The sequence below is a fragment of the Apium graveolens genome, chromosome 5, assembly GCF_009905375.1.
Source record: "Apium graveolens cultivar Ventura chromosome 5, ASM990537v1, whole genome shotgun sequence".
In the NCBI taxonomy this organism is placed as follows: Eukaryota; Viridiplantae; Streptophyta; class Magnoliopsida; order Apiales; family Apiaceae; genus Apium; species Apium graveolens.
In genome coordinates, this window is record NC_133651.1 from 98,584,744 (window position 1) to 98,603,379 (window position 18,636).

Genomic DNA, 18,636 nt, shown 5'->3' on the forward strand with positions numbered 1-18,636 from the left:
ACATAGAATACTATGCAGCAAGAGTTCCATGCAACATACTTGCTATGAATCAGAACGGTGAGTTTGACATGATTAAAGCTCGTTCTGTCATAGACGTTGATGATTACAGCATTGGAGACTCTCCTGCTCCTACACCCGAGTTAATAATTTCTCGTCGCGTGTCAATGAAGTTTCTAAAGCAAAAGGAAAAGACTAGCAAAGAGGAGATAGATTAGAAGAAAGTTTCTACACCAAATCCACTCCGTAAAGAGTTGGATCCTCAATTTCTCCCAATGTAGAATGACTTGCGATTTTACCATGTATTTCACAATCATTCTTAAAATTAATTCTGTGTGTGTGTGTGTAAAATAACGTAACAGGAGTTCCTAGCTGCAATGGAACTGATCAATAATAAAGAAAGTACAGGTCTACAAAATGTATGAGATTAGTATGAATAAGATGCTTGATTTGTCCCAAAAAACTCACAACTTTGTATGGTATGACATGAATGTATGCTTGCATAAGTATATGCCTGTGGGTATATATAAGTAAATCCTTTGCGTAACACTTCAAATCAAAATTGAAAACAAGTTGAATGAATGCTTATAAGGTACATTAGTAAAGTGTGTCTTACCTTAACTCTTTAAAGTTAAAGTTGTGTACATGAAAATTATTTATATAAATTCAAATGGCTCGCGTAGTTCTGATTGCAGAGAAACAAACGACCTTATTTTGAATGTGAAGGAGGGTTGTAAAATTTAAGACATGGTTTTAAAGATGGAGAATATTAGTATTCTTTTTACCGGTTGTTCCGGAGTTGTTTTCTATGTAACTAAAAGTGCTTTACTTTGTAAAACTTGTGCAATGTGGATAGGGGATTTTTGCTTATTTTATGCAACTCTCTTATTTCGAAAAAACCAATTGCTAAAAGCTCTGAGAGCACAGAGCAGTATACTGGATATTGGTATTTTGTTGGTAATAACTAAAAGTTGAAGGTTGGAACAGATGCGTGTGAAAATATTTAATTCTATGCAATTATCCATTATCAAGAAATATAGGAGGAACTTTTACATTTTTGATATTTCCATCAGATCCCTCCCCAACAATGTATACATTTCTTTTTGATTCTCCAGACGTGTGGAGATGTTTTGGCCATTGATTTGCCATTATTAGTTCTTGTGTTACATGATCCGGCAGTCTCAGTGTAAACCTATCTTCTTCCACTATACTTGTGAAAATCGAGTGCCCTGTTGTATTATACCTTGCGATAAAATCTTTCCTCTCTCGCGCCCCTTTTTCTCCATGATTTGATCCTTTTTTCTCTTCTGGATCATCCTCTATACTAATGCTTACGCTATCTTTTCTTGAATCCTCTTCGTCACAAGATGGAGTACAGGCTGGAGTACCTTCTCCAAAAAGCAACTCAAGATTTCGTCGACACACAGGACAAGTTTTGTGCATTTCAAACCAAAGATCAATGCAATCTTGATGAAAAGCATGACAGCATATTTTTACCAGTCGAATAACATGCTCATCTTCAAACTCCAGTAAACAAATAGCACACTCTAAACTATACTTTGCTCGTCGATATTCTTTCACTGATGAATAAGTAAATGTCGGGAATGTGTTTATGATTGTAGCATCAAGGCCTGGATAAGGAGCTTCTTCCCCTGCAGCACTGCGATTAGGGCTTCTCTGCAGACCGAGCCTTGTTTCTAAAAAGTTTTGGAAGAAACATTTACACAAGTATAGTGTGAAGAAACCAATAAGTAAACAGACAAGTATAATAATGGTTATAACTACGGTGAGGGGCGGGGCTGTAAAGTAGTGTGATTTTACGTGCGTACTGTCATTGACATTGCCTGTTTGCATTTTCCGATGGCCAGAGAAATCGAAACCCAGCCAAAGATTGGGTAATGTGGTGAGATTACATTGAACAAAGTTACTAGATTATGGTGTGAGGAAAGCTAGAGAAGAACAAATATTTGGTTTTTGGAAGGAGCCATGGAAAATGTAAGTGTTATGAATGGCTTGTTGGCATTTGAGTGAATGATAAAAAAAGGATGGTTGGTAAAGTGTTAGAATTATTATGAGTAATGAAGTTTGGGTATGTGGACAATTTGTTATTTACACCTATGGTCAGAATGAAGTTGTTGAGCGGATCCTTATGAGAGGAATTCTCTGACATTGGAGGACTACTTTCTTCGGTATACTTGAGTATGAATTACCATATATTGTCCAATTGTAGGCGAAACTTCCGGCTATATAGGTGTGGATATATTTAACATACATTACAAAATGTTATAGCAAGTACACCATGTGTCATGCATTCATGCTTTAGAATGTTAATACATGGTACACTTAAACCTCGATAAATGAATATTCTTGGGATTAGAAAATTCATTCACTTATCAAGTTTAAAAAATCCACCCTCTTTATTATATCCGAATAGTGAAAAAGCTTTAAATTTATCAAATATATTCATTTTATTCAAGTTCGAAGTCACGTTCGGTACATATGTCTATGGATCTGTCAACAAAACATATCACCAGACTGCACAGGACAACACCCCGTGTATCTTAGAACAGAGTGATACAACCACGGAGAAGTTCTGAAACCCTCAACTCTTACTGTCTTAGAACAGTCTAATCTACAAACATGTAGATGAAATGAAACTTAACTACACATACATAAAGGCAAGACCACATTTTTTAAATTAAAATTCGATTGTTACATTTCTTTGCTCAGTTTGGCGATCAACATCATGGATGATTTGACCAATCTTGATAATTGCACTCTGTATGGAGCTGCTAATATAATCAATTCAGATCCTCGATCCAATCACCATATATTAAGCTAATCTTGTTTGGGCCCTTCCACTTTTGGGGTCTCTGCTCGGTCCACTGCACTACATTGGCCAACCTCTGTGATGAACCTCCGATATGATAATTATCTGCATGAGAAACTGAAGCAACTAGATTATCAGCTGGAGATTTTGAAGGCACCATCCCCTGTTTTGCATCCATGGGTGATGAGAAGTCTTTTCCTTCGCTATCCATAAGCCCGCCGCCATAACGATGCAGTTCTGTGACAGAAAATCCACAGAGATAAGAGATCACAGCTAAAGTACGTAACAAGTTTAGGTCCAAGGGTATGAAATTATAACACGCCCAAAGAAAAAACCACATGCAAGGTGAGAACAAAACAAAAATCTGTTGATAAATGAACCAATATTTATCGGGCCAACTGCCAAGACTAGCAGCCGTACTAGTACTAATATAAGAAACCTATTGACTTCTGAGTTTGGGACAAGAATTGAGGGGTGTTAAATGTATAAAAGGGGTGTCCAACTTCCGAGTTCACGACAAGAATAAGGTCATCTAACTTCTGAGATCATGTGATGAGATTATTATTCGAGGTTTTTATTAGTAATGATGTCCATCTCTGTTGGGGTTTCTCCCTTTTAAGGTTCTCTCATGTCATATATTCTATACACTTCGCACCTAATTAAGGTAGATTCTGGTTTTATATAATTCGTTTGATCCTTTCCACATTCCACCTTTGATTTTCAGTTCGTGACGGATAACATCATGAACCATGATGCAATGAAACTGCATTGTCATTAATAATATGGAATCCATGCCTTAAAATGCATGGACAAAGGTCGGGTACCTAAATGGGGAAACGGCAAATTAGACTAGATTGTCAAGTTGCAAAGCATTCACTCTCTTCAGCACAAATAGTAGCCATTTTTTTGCTAAATAAGTAGTAGCCTTTTAAAACTAAATGTAAATTTATTTGTCCTAGTAAAATTATAACAATAAATTTTAAAACATGTTATAAGCATCAGAAATTGCATTTAACTTTGTTTTATTTAGACTGAATCAACTTTATTCTTAACATATGAGAATTTGACCTCAAAAATTAGACATAAACATTTCTTATGAAAATTCCAACAGTAAATATTAGATAGTAATCAAACAGCAATGTTGACAGTAAATCTTTTACAGAGTAGAACTTCATATAGCTTAATTAGAAGTGTAGGTGCTAGATGTAAATTAGATGAAAATAATTTGCTGCACACAGAAAGCACCTTGTAGGGGAGGCAGATAACTTGGTCAGAGTTGGAAGGAACAGCTAGTCGCAACCAAAAAAAATGCAAGTGTGTAAGCAGTGGAGGTTCTCCAGGTTAAGTGTTTCAGAAATTGAGCAAAAACACAATGAATTTCTATTCCAGCATTATGAATGTAATATGGATTTATATGTTACGACAAAGCACACTCCAATTAAGAAAGTTTGCAGTCAGAATGATTCCCGTACATAGTTCATAAGGTAACATAATGATACGGTCGACATGATATCTATGCATTTACTAGTTAACACATGATTATAAATCATAACAAGTCTGCAATTGACCAGAATTGTTTAGTTCTGATACTTCTATTAGGCATGTGTTCATTGTCATCCCGATCATGACTTGACACACTGAAAAGCAAATAAAAAAAAAATTTATCTGGTGAATGATAAAAGGTTGATAATGTCATTATACTATATGCAGATTAGCTATTTTGCAATGCATAAAACTTTATAATGCTATCACAAAATCAATATACATGCTAGAAACGGAATTGACCTTCTTTAACTGCAAGAATTAACCATAAGTTCATACCTTCAATCCCATGTGCAAAATGGCACTTGTTACCAAACGGGCAATACCCTGTCTGTTCCCATTTGTTACAAATTCTTGTCTTCCAATTAGAAGGTTTCAAGGTTGATGGACTTAAAACATTCCCACCGGTGTTAACAGCTCCACCACTATATCCACCACCAGACCCAGGACCCAAACTTATTGCCACACTTTCGCGAGCTCTTGATTGCTCATCATGAACAAAAGTGCAATTATCCCCATACGGACAACCTTCTTCAGTAAAAAACTTTTTGCAGTGTCGCCCCTTGGAAGACCTCTGCATCTCTGCCGGAAAAACATTAGAATCCAACGAAGGAATCTGAAACTCTTCCCTTGGCTCAGACGATATGCCCTGTTCTTCTTCATGAGCAGCCACAATCTCCTGCCAGTTGGGAGGTGGTCTTCGAAGCTCTTCAATGCTATGTGCAAAATTACAATTGGTAATGTACGGGCAAGTCCCAGCACGAAACTTGCAACAAAGTTTGGTCTTAAAGAACATCTTCCCTATCGCCTTTGACCGATTATTCGACTGCAAATCTACTGATTGTGCATTTCTCATTTTCTTATTAGGAGGCTCACTTCCCGACCGACTTTGCGATTGCTTCCCATCATAATTCGAATTAACATCAACTGAAGCCTCTCTATTCCACGCCCCGTAATCTTCCTCAGTTGCCCAAATCGCCTGATCAGCAGACCCCGAACCCCACTTATCAAAATCATTCACTTGAGTAGTAGGAATTATATGAACCACATTCCCACTTTCTCTTCCGTAATCCATTACCACAAGATTCGTACTTTAAATCAAGTAACACGAATTTTCCCCAAATGCCAAACAAACAAACCCTAGCTCTAATAGCAAAGATATCAACTTTCACACAAGATATGCAAATAAAACAAATAAAAACCCAAAATTATTAACCTAATTACCTAATTCTTGCAAATAAAGAAATCGAATTTCGAGAAATAAACCCTAGCTCTTAAGAAAGATTTCAACTTTAGCTCAAAAAATGTAAATTAAACAAACAGAAAGCCAAAGATTGATAATCTTGTTGACTAATTCGTGCATAAACCTATGAATTTAAATTAAAATGCTAAAGAAACAAACAAACCCTAGGTTTTATGGGAAAGACATCTAAAATCAAACGAACTAACACGCAAACTAGTTATTCAGGAGAGATTGATAATAAATGGACTTATTAAACAAAAACTATTAATAATTGACAAATTTGTGCATACAAGAAGTGCAGATTGGGGGAAATACTGGATTAAAGCGAAATGAAATAGATACAATACAGTAAAACATCTATAGTCTTTGAATTCCTAACCCCTGGTTTTAAAAAAAGTGTAAAGCAAATAATTAAAATAGTTTCACTTTTATTTATAATTATACTCCCTGAGTTTTTAAAAAAAACAAACATAAGAGATAATAAATGTAAATTTTATATATTTTATTTTCAAAACTTCCCATTTTTGGAAAGAAATTATTTTACCTTTCTATCACTTACTTTCTTACCTGATAAAAACTAGGAGTAAGGCCTAAAGTTGAAACTTAGCCCATGTATTTGGAAAATGAACTAAAATGTCATTTTAGCAAAAAATGGTCAAAAATATCACTTTTGAAAATTAGGTTTTAAAATATGACTTCACCACCTTATATTTGGAAAATAAACCAAAACGCTATACGATGTACCGTTTTGCTTTTTTATTTTTTTAATTTTCTAAGTAATGTTTATAATCATTTTTATTTTTTTAATTATTATGAGCTTATTTTGGTGTATTGTTTAGTGACCCGGAAATACCACTTAATATTACGTTTTCGATATTATTTTATTTAATATTTTTAAAATTTAAAAATATACCATAATTTAACAATTTTTAAAATTTTAAAAATCAGCAATCCCCTTTTAAATTTTAGAAATATTAAAAAAATAAAATAAAATGTACATTGATTTAGGGTTTAGGGTCCTTAGAGCCTAAATCCTAAAAACCAAAAAGTGTAAATTCCAAATTAAACAATTTTAAAATTTAAGGGTGTAACCTAATTTAACAATTTTTAACATTTTAGGTTTCATCAATCATCTTTTGGGTTTTAAATATATTCAAAATTAAATTAAATAATTTAAGAATGTTATCTAAATTAAACAATTTATATTTTTAGAACTCAATTTTTTTTATTTAGGTTTAAAAATATTTTTTATAAATAAATAATATGTGCAAAAAGCTAATGAAGTAGTCTTTTGAGACCAAAACGCTATATAATTTAGAATTTGGTTCCAAAACTCAACTTGATTTCACGTTTTGCACATTAAAAAAAAGTGAAAGGTGCATAACGCTACGTAGCGTTTTGGACTTTTTTCCCAAACGCTACACGATATAGTGTCTTGATGTGACATTTTAGGCTATTATTTTCAGAAATGACATTTTAGACCACTTTTCAACCCAAAATGACATTTAGGGTCAGCACACAGATATTATTAATTTATTTAAATGATTAAATTATCGAGATTACATATAAAATGTCGCTATTATTATATCAGGATTTTGTATTGACTAATAATTTATAGTAGGTTATTTTTTTTGACAAATGTAGAAAGTTCTCATTAAATTGAATATAGTACAGTCGGGACAAACCCCCAAGTGTCAATACAACCAGGTGATAAAACAAATAACATACTAAAAATAATTAGATGATTTGTTTCCTGATCGTTTAACACATAGAATTTAAAAATTCTTGAAATTAAAAACGAAATCAAAGACATCCCAAGCGATCCAGATTGCAGCAGCATCTCTGAAAATAGCAACATCGCAATTGACCATATCACATAAAAACTATGGTTAACCCAGTGTTCAGAAATACCAATAGCATAAAATGAGATTGGAGAAGCGGCACCCCAGCTATCTACATGCCGGACACCAGCTATAGAAATGCCGAAGGCACCCCAGCTATCTACATGCTGAATACCAGCTATAGACATGCTGAAAGTATAAACCCATGAAAGATGAACAATCTTTAGTTGTGAAAGGTGAGCTCTTGCAATAATCACCACCGTCCCAGATCCGATGCAGGCTTTGCAGATCACCAAAAATATCAATAAATTCGTCCACAACAGATCCATCACCAGATAAACCCAAGCATGACTAAATAAAAACATAACAAACACTCCAAAAGGAGAGACAAAACACACACTCCAAGAGGAGAGACACACAAACACCCAAAAATTGGGTTGTATTGAAAGGAAATAAACGAGAATAACAGAGAATGAAGGGGTTGGGGCTTTCCACCGGAGAAAATCAGTGGAAGCCCCTCGATTTACTTGAAAATAGACCAACCCTAACAGAGAGGATGAAAGAAGGGAGGCGGCTGAGAAATTTATAGTAGGTTATTAATTTAACAGTTATTAAATAATGGAAGTTTTACTATACACAAATACAACACTGAAAGGGGTTAATCAAGATTTTATTTTTCTCAATTTTCAAATTCTACGGGTATTTAGTTAAGATTTTGAAAAATCCTTTAATATCTCGAGTTATTCAATTTATATTGTAGAAACTTCAATAAAATTTGAATGTATTTAATCTAGATTAAAAATATATATTCAAATTTTGTGATGTTGAATTTGGATTTTAAAAATTCATTAAAAATGTATATTTTCATGTCCAAATATGGGTTATTTAAACCATATGAAGAAATGGTATTAAAATGAAATTTTAATCTAATAAAATGGATATATAATATACCCAAATAATAAAATGGTGAATTTCCCCCTATGTGAACATTTTTATATGTTGAACCGATAGTATAGCAATCTATATAATCAGTGTAATTATATTCAATCGCATGTGCAACTAAACCCTTTATTCCCTTCCTTATTACCGAGTGCTGCTTTTTAAGTGTAACTACATTGAAACATTAAACCAACTACATTATTCAAACTGCATAATATACAACAACAGAACAGGTGCAACTTATTTCAACTAAATGCAACTAAACTCAACCATAAGTGCAATTACATTCAACTATATATGTAATTTTCTTATTATAATTATATTAATAAAAATAAAAAATTTAATCCAGAAAATAGGTGTTTCTACACCTATACCTAGTAATGGACTGGTGAACCCCTTTGAAAATATAATTATATTAAACCATTACGATAAATATGTTGAACATATGTACTTTAAACAAAATTAGAGAGAAAAAAATATTAAAAATAAAATTTTAATCCAGAAAAATTGGTGTTTTTATACCTTAGTAATGGATAGGTGAACCGTTTGGGGATAATTTTGTTGATAAATATGTAGAACAAACGTATTTTAAACAAAACTTAACTTTATCCTCATATCCTCACCGTAGCAAGGCATCCACATCTACTAAAATTCTAAAAAGATGTCCATGCTCCTTTTAGAATGACTTGCACCGTCCACATCTTTTTAGCAAGGATTACTATAAAAATCTTCTTTGTTACAATGTAAACGTTTAGATTTAACATCACTCTTATCAAATAACGTCTCCATACCACTCCTGATATGGATAGAAAATACATCTTAAAAATACATTAAATGTCACATTAATTATACTTGGGCTTCTGGTCCTAAGCCCAATAACAGACCAGGCTGGTCCAAACTCGTAGTATACTCAAGATGACTCAAGTAGTCAAGACCCACTAGTAGAGGTCATGAAGGTCCACGAACATGAACTGTTCATGGGCTAGGCCCGATACGACTAAAAGAGCAGATACACAAGTCCAAAATGAACACACAGTCCTACAAGGAAGGATCTGGAATCCTTCCCCTACAGGAGTCGTAATTACCATCTACATTTGAGACTTGTCTACAAGGTCTCCCAACACAAGTCTAACCCTAGATCCATCTCTATATAAAGAGCTCTACCCCTCAATCTAGAATCACCTTTTTGGCTTAAATCTCTACAGTACAGAGATGCATAGGCATCTTGCGAGGACAGACAGTCCTAACCGCAAGAGCAGCCATTAAAGCTCGAAGCTCACAAACCATAACATTAATTACTAACGCACCCTAGTTTTTATTCCCTAATATTTGGCGTCGTCTGTGGAACGATAACAATAACCATGGTGAACACATGGAGCAGAAATAATAGTGGAACAGACAATCTTGTCCCATCCCGGACAATCGCATCAGTGGTAGAGATACCACCACACTCAACCCATGCCTCCACCCAAGGAAGAACCCTGGTAAGGACATCTAAGGCTCAACCTCAAGGGACGAATCCTCCAATCCAAGATCCGCTACTAGGAACGAACCCCCTGGCTCCACAAGGGACGGATTCCCAATTTCAGTAGTTACATGCAGTAGTGAACCCTCAACCCGTTGGGTATGAGTACTCCACGATCGTGACCATTAACCCCCTTTACGGGATGCCTCTATACCCTAAGGCTGGAGGGAGTGGACACGCTAATCGGAGCGAAGGACAAGGGCGAATGTCCCAATACATCCGTGGCTTGGCTCCCATCCCTGAGGATCGAGAATTCTCTGGACCCTACTCTGCTAGAGACTTCGGATAATCGGATGAGGAGGCACGCTGATAAGGAGTCAATGCCTAGTGGACACCAACAACCCAAGAACACTCAAGGGACGATTCCACAAGATGTACAGGAGAGGATCATGGCTCATGAAGCTGAGATCCAAAGGCTAAAGCGTGATCTGGAGGTGCACTTGACCTCAAGACCTCCACTTGCAGCGAGGCAAAGGGATTTTCCTCCTATCATAAACCTGAATGGTCCAACATCAAGAAGGGCTGCTGCCCCAAGTGCTGACCCAATTGATTTAATGCACCTAGGAGATCCTGATGATCTGAACCCACCATTCACTGAAGAGATAATGAATGCACACATCTCAAGGAAGTTCAATATGTCCACCATCAATACATATGATGATATTGGTAACCCAACTAACTATGTCAGGACATTCTCTAACACACTATCGCTATAGCCCGTGAACGACGCTATCAAGTATCGGGCCTTTCCTCAAACCCTATCGAGTATGGCTCAAAGATGGTACAGTCGTCTACCCCCAAACTCGATTGGAACTTTTAAAGACTTGAGCCAAGCTTTCATCAAACAGTTCATAAATGGCAAAGTACACGAGAAGAGTTCGTCTTCTCTTATGGTCATAGTTCAAGGAGCAAAGAGTCCCTTAGAGACTAACTAAACCTATTCATGAAGGAGGCCCTGAAGGTCCCAGATCTTGACGACAAGATAGCTATGATAGCCCTACAGCAAGGGACAAGAGACGAGTTCTTCAAGATGTCCCTGGCCTAGCGCCCTCCTGAAAACATGCTGCAACTTTATGATAGGGCTGGAAAGTATATCAAGGTGGAGGAAAGTATGAAGCAGTGGTGAGTAATGAGCCCGTAGACAACAAGAAGCGGAAGATGGATCAGGAGTATGATGCCAATGACAAGTATCCACGAACTGGAAAAGGCTCTAACTCCTCTTCTAAGAAGAATCAGCCACCAAGGTTCACTGCATATTCAAGGTTGAACGCTGTAAAGAGCACAATTCTTATGGAAATTGAGAAGGACAAAGAATTCAAATGGCCAAAGCCACTAAGGGGAGAGCCCGAGAAAAGAGACAAGAGTCGATACTGCAGGTACCACAAAGATGTTGGTCATGATATTGATGATTACAAGAAACTCAAAGATGAGATTGAGTATTTGATCCAAAGAGGAAAGTTCGGACGTTTCACCAAGGGTGAAGAGGATGGAGGCCAAAAAAGGGACAAAGATCGAAGATATGCCTATCGAAGGGGTAACGACAGAGATTGCAACCCACATCCCCGAGGGTCAGTAATCAATACGATCTCAAGAGGTCCTACAACAGCTGGGACTATAAGGAACTCTCAAAAATCTTATGCGAGAGAGGTGATGAACATAGTCGGAGAACCATCTAAGTGTTCTAAGTTGGAGATGACGCTTGACTTCGGTGACCTAAGACCTTGAAGGTTTGAATTTCCTCAGGATGATCCTCTTGTTATCACCCCAATAATTGGAAATTATCCTGTTATGAGGGTCCTAGTGGATAATGGCGCTTCCGTGAATAATCTTTTCCATGACACGTTCCTAAGGATGAACTATAATGATTCACAACTGACTCCTTCCAACGCACTTATCTACAGGTTTAACCAAGTGGAATGCTAAGTTGAAGAAGCAATACAACTTCCTGTAATAATTGGGGAAGAGCCCAGGGAGGCCAGGCAGATGTTAAACTTTCAGATTGTTAAGGCAACCTCTACTTATAATGCTATCATGGCTAAAACAAGAATCCATGTGTTTAAGGTCATGCCCTCAACCTACCATATATTACTGAAGTTCCCAACTAGGAACGGTGTCGGTGAGGCATGAGGAGATCAGAAAATGGCCCGCAGTTGCTATTTTGCAACACCTAGGCCTGATGGAACTAGGGGGGCAGGTCCTTCCCATAGAAGACATGGATGTCCGTAAGAATGAAGAACTTCGAGGGAAGACAGCAGAGGACTTATTCTCAATTCCCCAAGACTCCTTAGACCCGGAAAAGGTCACGTATATTAGAGCATCTTAAGACAAGCCCTTGAAGGGCCAATTGACAACCTTCTTACAAAAGAACAGTGATGTGTTTGCCTGCAGCTGATATGCCTGGGATTGACCCAAACCTTATAACTCATAAGCTGAAGGTCATGAAGTAAAAGAAGAGAACTTATGCCCCTGACAGGATGGAAGCCATTAAACAGGAGGTCGAGAAGCTCCTAGAAGCTGGATTCATTGAGGAAGTGCAATTTCCTGAGTGGTGGGCCAACCCCGTAATGGTCAAGAAGGTCAATGGGAAGTGGAGGATGTGCTTCAGCTTCACTGACTTGAATGATGCTTGTCCTAAGGACTTCTACCCCTACCAAGGATTGATACCCTAATCGATGCCACCACTGGATACGAGATGCTAAGTTTCATCGATGGCTTCAGCGGTTACAATCAGATCAAAATACATAAAGATGACACCCTCAAGGTGTCTTTCATAACTGACTTTGGTGTCTTTTGTTATCTTGTTATGGCTTTTGGACTTAAGAATGCAGGAGCTACTTACCAAAGGATGGTAAATAAGATATTTGCCCATCTAATATGGAAGACCATGTGGGTCCATGTTGATGACATGTTAGTCAAAAGCCTAGCCAAGATCGATCATATTAATCACTTCATAGAGGCATTTGAAGTGCTGAGGCACCACGGGATGATGTTAAACCCCACCAAGTGTGCTTTTGATGTTGGGTCTGGAAAATTTCTAGGTCACATAGTCTCGAAGAGGGGAATCGAGGCTAACTCCGACAAGATCAAAGCCATCCTAGACATGGAGACACCGCGCTCCATCAAGGACGTTCAGAAGCTGACAGGAAGGATCACAACTCTAGGGAGGTTCATCTACAACTCTGAAGACAAATGCCTGCCATTTTTCAAAACCCTTAAGAAGGTGAAGAATTTTAAATGGACAGCTGAGAGCCAGGATTCCTTTGAACAGCTGAAGAAGTACATGACTGAGGCCCAGTTGTTGGCTAAGCCTAGTCCAGAGGACACCCTTTAATTGTACCTCGCGGGTCTGAACAAGCCATGAGTGCGGTCCTGATAAAGGAAGAGCATAAACTCCAAAAACATGTTTACTATGTAAGCAAGGTGCTCCATGGAGGGGAGTTGAATTACTCTACCACAGAGAAGTTTACGCTTACCCTGATCACAACCTCGAGGAATTTAAGACCATACTTCCAGGCTCACAAGATCGAAGTCTTGACGGACCAACCTTTAAGGAATATCCTTCATAGCCCGATGGCCAGTGAAAGGCTCATCAAATGGGTGATTGAGTTAGAAGAATTTGACATCAAGTACAAGCCTCGAACAACTGATAAGTGGCATTTTATACAACTTAAAGCGTCTCATAACGACTTGAATTGGTGTCTTGAACTCGAGTATTTTGTGTATTTGACGCGTTTTCGAGTGTTTTTGCATTTCAGGGTATAACTTGCTTAGATAGGTGGATTTCATCAAAATAAACCTAAGGAAGTGCTTGGAGTCAGTCTCGGGTTGATGTGCAAAGAATTCAACAAAAACGGAAGCAAAAAAAATAATTTTTCCAGAAGGGTTGCAGGCGCCCGCCTGATAAGAGCAGGCGACCGCCTGGTAGCAGGCGACCTCCTAGTAGCAGGCGCCCGCCTGGAAGGAGAAGGCGGTTGCCTGGGTGCGGATTTTCAGAATCTGATTTTTAGAATTCTATTCTGATTGGACTTCTGTTAGCGCTGGTTCTTGTGGGTTATTATATAAACAATCTTGGAAGACGTTTTCAAAAAGAAGAAGATAGAAGATAATCGAGAGCGAAGGTAAGAAGATCGAGAAGACCGTTTTAGCACGCAACAACGAAGAAGCGGATGCATACGTTTATCTTGTGATTCTTTTAATTCATTGTAACAGTGGATGCTAGTTTTCTTTATGCTTTGAACCTTAATACTCTTGTGACGTACTTCATTATTTATTAAGTATTTTATTAGTTTATATCGTTGTGTTATTATCATGTTTTCATATGATTCCATGGTGATGATGAGTTCTATTATGGGCTAATTGTGATCATGGGGTCATAGCGAATTTACTATGGATTTCTTTAGTTAATTGTTTAATACCTTGGTATGTGATGATTGTATGATATCTAGCATAGGTTGTGCTTATTCGTCTTATGTGTGTCGCGAACATGTAAGATAGCCTGTTAATCTCTTGTGAAGCGACAATGAATCTTGAGATTTAGAACTTGCCATGCTAGCATAGGTTCGTGTATTGTATGCATGATTAGTGGGTAACTCTAACCGTTTTACTTGCCCTATGTAATCATAATGAATAACTTGCGTTTAAATCGTTATGTTGTCAAATTCTGTAGACATATAGGGTCTCAACATAATTGATGCCTATTCAACTTCTATCTTAATTGTGGATGCTTGGTAGAATGGTATTCGTACAACGAAAGTTGGCGTCTATCAGTTTCGTGTTATTCGATTAATATCATCACCATTACATGCTAAGGGTAATAACAATAATTATTGAATGAAGTAGTAATGAAGTTATGATCTCATGTGTATTTAATGTTATTAATTCAAGTGTTTAATTATCGTAGTTATTATTAGTTAATCAACCTTAATTGTTATTGTCTTGACATTGAAGAATAATCATACATTGGTGAGTAAGTGTTAATTAGATATAATTAATTAGAGTCTCTGTGGGAACAAATTAGAAATCATTCTATATTACTTGCGAACGCGTATACTTGCGTGAATTATTTAGCGCATGCTATGTTCCTAACAAGTTTTTGGCGTCGCTGCCGGGGACTCGGTGTTAATTTGTTTAGTTTATGTACTTGCCATCAGTGGTCATTAGGATTCATTAATTAAGACTTGTTACTTACTGCTGCCGGTTGTGTTTCAGGTACTCTAGCTAGCGTTTATGCAAACACGTTCCTGCACTCACAAGAGGAATCTGGATAAAGCCGAGGAAACAGATATAGCTCTTGACTTTCCGGAGAAGATAGTTTTTGAAGATTCGGATAGAAAGAATGAAAAGAAAGAATCTGAAACAATGGGTGATCGTATAGTTCAAGCTGATCTAACTTATGGACTTTTCTCGGCCTAAAATTGATGACATTCAGTCAAGCATCATTCATCCGGCTATTCAGGTCAATACTTTTGAAATCAAGCCAGGCACTATTCAGATGGTGCAGAATTCTGTTTCTTTCGGAGGTGGTGCGACTGAAGATCCCAACATGCATATTAGGAATTTTGTCGAGATCTGTAGTACTTTCAAATATAATGGTGTTACTGATGAGGCTATCAAGCTGAGGCTTTTCCCATTCTCTCTGAGGGACAAAGCTAAGGATTGGTTACATTCTTTACCAGCTGGGTCCATCACTACTTGGGAAGATCTTGCACAAAAGTTTCTGGTGAAGTTCTATCCAATGGCCAAGACTGCGGCTATGAGGAATGCTCTTACTCAGTTTGTGCAGCAACAAGGAGAATCTATGTGTGAAGCTTGGGAACGCTACAAGGAGATGTTGAGAAAGTGTCCACATCATGGTATGCCTGACTGGATGGTGATCACTATTTTTTACAATGGTTTGGGGGCCCAATCTAGGCCCATGCTCGATGCAGCTTCTGGAGGCGCCTTGTGGGCCAAAAGCTATACCGAGGCCTATAATCTCATTGAAACTATGGCTTCAAATGTGTATCAAAACCCGACTCAAAGGATGATGCCTGGGAAGGTAGCAAGTATTCTGGAAGTTGATGCAGCTACAACTATTGCAACGCAGCTTCAGGCGTTGTCTATGAAGGTCGATTCTTTAGCCAACTATGGAGTAAATCAAATAGCTAGTGTCTGTGAGCTTTGTGCAGGCTCTCATGCTACGGATCAATGTTCTCTTGTTAATGAATTTGTTCACTATGTGAATAATTTTCAGAGACCGTAGCAGCCTGTGCCCACTACTTATCATCCTAATAACAGAAATTATCCCAATTTTAGCTGGAGCAATAATCAGAATGCTGTTCAGCAATCATATCAGAAAGATGCAAGTAAACAGTTTAATTATACCTGGATTTCAGCAACCTCAACAATTTTCTCAAAGGCAATCATATTCTCAACAAGGAGGTGCTGCTCCACCTTCTAAAACTGATTTTGAGGAGTTAAAGCCGTTGTGCAAAAGTCAGGCTGTTTCTATCAATACCTTGGAAAATCAAATTGGACAAATAGCCAATACCTTGCTCAATCGTCAACCTGGCACACTTCCCAGCGACAGTGAAGTGTCAGGCAGGAAGGAAGCTAAAGAGCAAGTCAAAGCTGTCACCTTAAGGTCTGGTAAAGTTGCTGATGCTGAAAAAGCAAAAGATGGAGAAGTTGAAGTTGTAGATGAAGAAGAAAAGCAAAAGGAGAAAGATGGGGAACCAAGGAAGACTACTGTTAAACACACTCTGCCTGAAGGTAATACAGGGGAGAAACAGCTCTATCCGCCATCACCTTTTCCTAAGAGATTGCAAAAACAAAAGTTGGACAAGCAATTAGGTAAGTTTCTGGAGGTGTTCAAGAAACTTCACATTAACATACTTTTCGCTGAGGCTCTGGAGCAAATGCCTAGTTATGCGAAATTCATGAATGGTATTCTTTCAAGGAAGGTGAAACTGGATGATCTTGATACCGCTGCTCTGACGGAAGAGTGCAATGCCGTGCTACAGTAAAAGTTACCTCCAAAGCTTAAGGATCCAGGTAGCTTCACCATTCATTGCACCATTGGAAAGTTTTCATTTGACAAGTGCCTTAGCGATTTGGGAGCAAGCATCAATTGGATGCCGTTGTCTATCTTCAAAAAGCTGAATTTGCCTGATCCGAAGCCCACCTACATGTCTCTACAATTGGATGATCGTTCGATTACATACCCACGAGGCATCGTGGAGGACGTGCTAGTAAAAGTGGACAAGCTCATCTTTTCTGCAGATTTTGTCATTCTGGATTTTGAGAAAGATAAGAAGATTCCCATAATCTTGGGAAGACCTTTCTTGGCTACATGCCGTACCTTGATAGATGTGCAAAAAGGTGAACTCACTATGAGGGTGCAAGATCAAGATGTGACATTCAATATGTTCAACGCGATGAAATTCTGTACGGAAGATGAGGAGTGCTTCAAGGTGGATTGGGTTGATTCTGCAGTTATTTTAGAACTTGATCATGTGCTAAGGTCTGATGCCTTAGAAAAAGCCTTATTGGGGGATTTTGACAGTGAAGATGACGAAGGCAATGAGCAGTTACAATATCTGAATGCTTCTCCTTGGAAAGCTAGACATGCCATTTGAATCTCTGGGAAATACTGATCTCAAGAATGCTGAGGGAAAGTTCAAACCATCTATTGAGGAAGCACCTACTTTGGAGCTTAAACCATTTCCTGAACATTTGAGGTATGCTTTTTTAGGTGATGCATCTACTTTTCCTGTTATTATTGCATCTGACCTTTCAGGAAGTGATGAGGACAAGCTCTTGATGATTTTAAGAGAATTCAAATCGGCCATCGGATGGACTATAGCAGATATAAAAGGCATCAACCCTTCGTACTGCATGCATAAAATTCTGCTAGAGGAAGGTAGCAAGCCAACTGTTGGGCAACAGCGAAGGCTTAATCCTATCATGAAAGAAGTGGTGAAGAAAGAAATTCTAAAGTGGCTGGATGCAGGAATCATATATCCTATTTCTGACAGTTCTTGGGTGAGCCCCGTGCAATGTGTACCTAAGAAAGGAGGTATTACTGTTGTAGCAAATGAGAAGAACGAGCTCATCCCCACTCGAACAGTCCCAGAATGGAGGGTATGCATGGACTACATAAAGTTAAATAAAGCCACGAGGAAGGATCACTTCCCTCTTCCATTTATTGATCAGATGCTTGACAGGTTGGTTGGTCATGAGTATTATTATCTTCTGGACCGCTATTCAGGATACAATCAGATTTGCATTGCACCAGAAGATCAAGAGAAGACTACTTTCACTTGTCCATTTGGCACGTTTGCTTTTCGCAGAGTTTCTTTTGGCTTATGTGGTGCACCTGTCACTTTTCAGAGATGCATGATGGTGATTTTCTCTGATATGATTGGAAATAATGTCTAAGTGTTCATGGACGACTTTTCTATCTTTGGACATTCGTATGAATGCTTAAATAGAATGCTTAAATAATCTCCGTTTGGTGCTCAAAAGGTATGTGGAAACCAATCTGGTGCTCAATTGGGAAAAATGTCACTTCATGGTACAGCAAGGCATCATTCTTGGGCACAAGGTCTCTAGTAAAGGTCTTGAAGTAGATAAAGCCAAGGTGGGCGTCATTGAAAATCTTCCACCACCTATTCATGTGAAAGGAATCCGTAGCTTTCTTGGTCATGCGGGTTTTTATCGGCGTTTCATCAAGGACTTC

At 37.9% G+C, this 18,636-nt stretch overlaps 2 protein-coding genes and 1 non-coding gene across 5 annotated transcripts; all 3 read right to left on the reverse strand.

Moving 5' to 3' along the window:
* Positions 1 to 1,014: 1,014 nt before the first annotated feature.
* Positions 1,015 to 1,851, reverse strand: LOC141660278 (RING-H2 finger protein ATL29-like). The gene is made up of 2 exons (XM_074467249.1): positions 1,827 to 1,851; positions 1,015 to 1,694 (listed from the first exon to the last, which is right to left on the reverse strand). Exons 1-2 carry the CDS (start codon positions 1,849 to 1,851, stop codon positions 1,015 to 1,017), a joined length of 705 nt encoding a protein of 234 aa, XP_074323350.1.
* A 595-nt stretch (positions 1,852 to 2,446) lies between these two features.
* Positions 2,447 to 5,994, reverse strand: LOC141724313 (zinc finger CCCH domain-containing protein 56-like). Of its 3 annotated transcripts, XM_074526407.1 has the most exons (3): positions 4,649 to 5,994; positions 4,073 to 4,116; positions 2,807 to 3,064 (listed from the first exon to the last, which is right to left on the reverse strand). In XM_074526407.1, the coding sequence occupies exons 1-3, from the start codon at positions 5,442 to 5,444 to the stop codon at positions 2,954 to 2,956; spliced, it is 951 nt and encodes a 316-aa protein (XP_074382508.1). In that variant the 5' UTR covers positions 5,445 to 5,994; the 3' UTR covers positions 2,807 to 2,953. The 3 variants fall into 3 exon arrangements, with proteins under 3 accessions (XP_074382507.1, XP_074382508.1, XP_074382509.1); XM_074526406.1 differs by lacking the exon at positions 4,073 to 4,116 and having other exon boundaries at positions 2,447 to 3,064; positions 4,649 to 5,992; XM_074526408.1 differs by lacking the exons at positions 2,807 to 3,064; positions 4,073 to 4,116 and adding an exon at positions 4,123 to 4,464.
* Positions 5,995 to 15,666: 9,672 nt separating this feature from the next.
* LOC141662252 (small nucleolar RNA R71) lies at positions 15,667 to 15,773 on the reverse strand. Its single transcript, XR_012550375.1, has one exon. It is a non-coding gene; the product is annotated as a small nucleolar RNA R71 (small nucleolar RNA).
* Positions 15,774 to 18,636: the final 2,863 nt, after the last annotated feature.

Coding starts and splice junctions, on each gene's coding strand:
- LOC141660278 (XM_074467249.1), bottom strand. CDS start 1,851: ATGCAAACAGGCAATGTCAATGACA. Junction 1,695..1,826: donor AACAGGCAATGTCAATGACA/GTACGCACGTAA, acceptor AAAACTTTTTAG/AAACAAGGCTCGGTCTGCAG.
- LOC141724313 (XM_074526406.1), bottom strand. CDS start 5,444: ATGGATTACGGAAGAGAAAGTGGGAATGTGGTTCATATAATTCCTACT. Junction 3,065..4,648: donor TTTTGCACATGGGATTGAAG/GTATGAACTTAT, acceptor TTTCTGTCACAG/AACTGCATCGTTATGGCGGC.